Source organism: Bison bison, unplaced genomic scaffold (assembly GCF_000754665.1).
Source record: "Bison bison bison isolate TAMUID 2011002044 unplaced genomic scaffold, Bison_UMD1.0 scf7180017864384, whole genome shotgun sequence".
NCBI lineage: Eukaryota > Metazoa > Chordata > Mammalia > Artiodactyla > Bovidae > Bison > Bison bison.
Window position 1 is genome coordinate 8,336,575 of NW_011494956.1, and position 4,147 is coordinate 8,340,721.

Sequence of the window (4,147 nt, forward strand, 5' to 3'; positions counted from 1 at the left end):
GGAGATCAGCCCTGGGTGTTCTTTGGAAGGAATGATGCTAAAGCTGAAACTCCAGTACTTTGGCTACCTCATGCGAAGAGTTGACTCATTGGAAAAGAATCTGATGCTGGGAGGGATTGGGGGCAGGAGGAGAAGGGGACAACAGAGGATAAGATGGCTGGATGGCATCACCAACTCGATGGACATGAGTCTGAGTGAACTCTGGGAGATGGTGATGGACAGGGAGGCCTGGCATGCTGCAATTCATGGGATCGCAAAGAGTTGGACACGACTGAGCGACTGAATTGAACTGAACTGAACTGAAGCAGAAACAGATTGCAAAGAGCCATGAATACAATATCGAATTAAAATATTAATCTGATTTAAGCACAAATGAGGTATATATTTCTATTATAGTTCCTCATGTTTCAGTTCTAGTCAATGATCTGCTGCTGCTGCTGCTAAGTCGCTTCAGTCATGTCCGACTCTGTGCGACCCCAGAGATGGCAGCCCACCAGGCTCCCCTGTCCCTGGGATTCTCCAGGCAAGAACACTGGAGTGGGTTGCCATTTCCTTCCCCAATGCATGAAAGTGAAAAGTGAAAGTGAAGTTGCTCAGTCATGTCCGACTCTTAGCGACCCCACGGACTGCAGCCTGCCAGGCTCCTCCGTCCATGGGATTTTCCAGACAAGAGTACTGGCGTGGGGTGACATTGCCTTAATCAACACTCCCTTATTGATAGATCAGATCAGATCAGGCGCTAAGTTGTGTCCGACTCTTTGCAACCCCATGAATCACAGCACGCCATATTGATAAGTGAAGAAAAAAAAAATTCCGGGGAATTTCCTGGCAGTCCAGTGGTTTGGACTCAGAGCTTTCACTGCTGTGGCCTGGGTTCAGTCTCTGGTCAGGGAACTAAGATCCCATGTGCCACATGCAGCCCAAAAAAAAAAGAAAAAAGAAACCCTTTGAACATAATTAAATGCATTGGAGAGGTAAAGGTTTCCTGGCATAATTAAGAAAATAAATGAAAAAGATACCAAATAAGAGATTGCATTTGAAGGAAAATCTTGGAAAACATATTGTACTTAATTTTCTATGCAATATAAAAACTTCAAGAACTGTGTACTACTTGTTAACTAATTTCAAAAAACAGTGGACTCACTGAATTGTAGTTTTCATTGACTGCTCTTCAGTGGAGACAGTAAGAACACAGCTCCCTTAACCCAGTGCTCAACTCACCAAAGAAGGATGCCATCAGCAAGTGATTTGAACAGACTGTCATCATTGGGGTTCATCGGTATGAGATGCTTACAGTCAGGGTCATTCTCCAGGGCTTTGTTTATCCAGTTAACAAAAGCCACTTTTTCTTCCTCTGAAAACAGAAAATCTTAGTTGCCATACCTCATTTCACCTACTGCACTACAAAAATATACTTTAAAATTTCTGTTCAAAAATAATAAATGCCAATTTTAAAAACTCTACTGAAATACTAAACGGTTTAAGAGGGCTTAGGCTTAAGGAGAAAGAGTAATTCATTCCACTTTTTCATCAATATATTAGGGACGAGGAAGGCATATCGCTTAAATGAGCAAAATAAATATTCGGTTTGATTCTAAAACTTTTCACATATATTTCTTCTGAGAATTAATGGATCAGGGACCAAACATCAGAGGTCAATTCATGCACACACACGCATGCACGCGCGCACACACACACACACATCCCAAGGGGAAAATGTAAGAAACAAATAACCACATCAATCAATTCCACCTGTCCCAGAAAAAAATTTTTCATAAAGTTGTGATTTGTAACTTACAACAGAATACTAATTTTAATTGAGTTATTTGAATGAATAACATAGCTCCATTTCTGTGAAATTTCTATTATAAGGAAACTAACACAACTAAATACGAGTATGACTATCAGCCATCTTCATCTGCAACTTCTCAAGCTGTGGCTTCTAGCATGGGAATATTTATCTTTAGGCAGAAAAATATTGGTGGGCTATGCAGTGAAGAAAGTAGGAAGGAACTTAAAGGAAAATTGTTCTACTGTTTTATTATTATTCTGTAAGCATAAAAATGATTCAACAAAATCTGAAAGAAAATAATGCTCATTCCCATCACAGGGTAGCTGGACTTCCTGTTTATTGCCCTAATTCCTAGAACTAGGTAATTTTCCTAAAGGCATATTGGGCAGGTACTCTCAAAATTTAATGTATCACAATCAATCAATAAAGACATAAATATTTACTTTTGTACAGATCATTATCTGTCTTCTTATCTTCTTGCCTCACTATACATACCTCCTTAGGGACTTATCTTTAAATCAGTGGATTTAAAGGTTTAAAGTGGATTTAAATCAGTGGATTTAAAGATAAGAACAAGCTGGAATCAAGATTGCCGGGAGAAATATCAATAACCTCAGATATGCAGATGACACCACCCTTATGGCAGAAAGTGAAGAGGAACTCTAAAGCCTCTTGATGAAAGAGAAAGTGGAGAGTGAAAAAGTTGGCTTAAAGCTCAACATTCAGAAAATGAAGATCATGGCATCCGGTCCCACCACTTCATGGGAAATAGATTGGGAAACAGTGGAAACAGTGTCAGACTTTATTTTTCTGGGCTCCAAAATCACTACAGATGGTGACTGCAGCCATGAAATTAAAAGACTCTTACTCCTTAGAAGGAAAGTTATGACCAACCTAGATAGCACATTGAAAAGCAGAGACATTACTTTGCCAACAAAGGTTCATCTAGTCAAGTCTATGGTTTTTCCTGTGGTCATGTATGGATGTGAGAGTTGGACTGTGAAGAAAGCTGAGTGCCAAAGAATTGATACTTTTGAACTGTGGTGTTGGAGAAGACTCTTGAGAGTCCCTTGGACTGCAAGGAGATCCAATCAGTCCATCCTAAAGGAGACCAGTCCTGGGTGTTCATTGGAAGGACTGATGGTGAGGCTGAAACTCCAGTACTTTGGCCACCTCATGCGAAGAGTTGACTCATTGGAAAAGACCCTGATGCTGGGAGGGACTGGGGACAGGAGGATAAGGGGATGACAGAGGATGAGATGGCTAGATGGCATCACCGACTCGATGCACCTGAGTTTGGGTGAACTCCAGGAGTTGGTGATGGACAGGGAGGCCTGGTGTGCTGCGATTCATGTGGTCACAAAGAATTGGACACGACTGAGCGACTGAACTGAACTGAAGATGTTATAACTCCCATCAAGGAATTTTTAAGGTAATGATAAAACAGATATATGAAGAAATACAATAAATGAACATACCACAAGAGAGATATAAGCAATGTTTCAAAGAATTTAAAGAAAGAAAAATTTCTCATCAGGTTGATCAACAAAAGGCTATTTATGGGGAAGGAACTATTTAAAAGGTACATTTTTAATAGGTATGAAAAAATGGGCAGGGAAAGGGAAAGAAATTATTATTTCTTTATAGTTGGACTGTAAAGAAAGCTGAGCACCAAAGAATTGATGCGCTCGAACTGTGATGTTGGAGAAGACTCTTAAGAGTCCCTTGGACTGCAAGGAGATCCAACCAGTCCATCCTAAAGGAAATCAGTCCTGAATATTCATTGGAAGGACTGATGTGAAGCTGAAACTCCAATATTTTGGCCACCTGGTGCGAAGAACTGACTCATTAGAAAAGACTCTGATGCTGGGAAAGATTGAAGGCAAGAGAAGGGAATGACTGGGGATGAGATGGTTGGAAGGCATCACTGACTCAATGGACTTGAGTTTGAGTAAACTCGGGGAGTTGGTGATGGACAGAAAGGCCTGGCGTGCTGCAGTCCATGGGGTCACAAAGAGTCAGACATGACTGAGCAACTGAACTGAGCTGAACTGATAGGAATTAGAAATGAGATATCACTTCACAACGCCTGGATGGTTGTAATAAACAAAATTGACAATTTGTCGAGAATGGGAAGAAATTGGGAGTTTCATACATTGCTTGTGGGAATGTAAATGCTGTGGCCACTTTGGAAAACAGTTTGGTAGTTCTTTAAAATGTTAAACATAGAGTTAACAAATGACCACTCCTGGGTATATACCTTAGAGAATTCAAAGCATCAGATCAGATCAGATCAGTCGCTCAGTCGTGTCCGACTCTTTGAGACCCCATGAATTGCAGCACACCAGGCCTCCC

General features: G+C 40.8%; 1 protein-coding gene across 2 annotated transcripts in view; it reads right to left on the reverse strand.

Moving 5' to 3' along the window:
• The window catches only part of PLS1 (plastin 1), a 114,247-nt gene that overhangs the window by 41,089 nt on the left and 69,011 nt on the right, over positions 1-4,147 (reverse strand). For both annotated transcript variants that reach the window (XM_010858154.1, XM_010858155.1), the window contains exon 5: positions 1,222-1,354. In XM_010858154.1, coding sequence (XP_010856456.1) covers positions 1,222-1,354 — 133 coding nt within the window. The remainder of the gene's footprint in view (positions 1-1,221; positions 1,355-4,147) is intronic.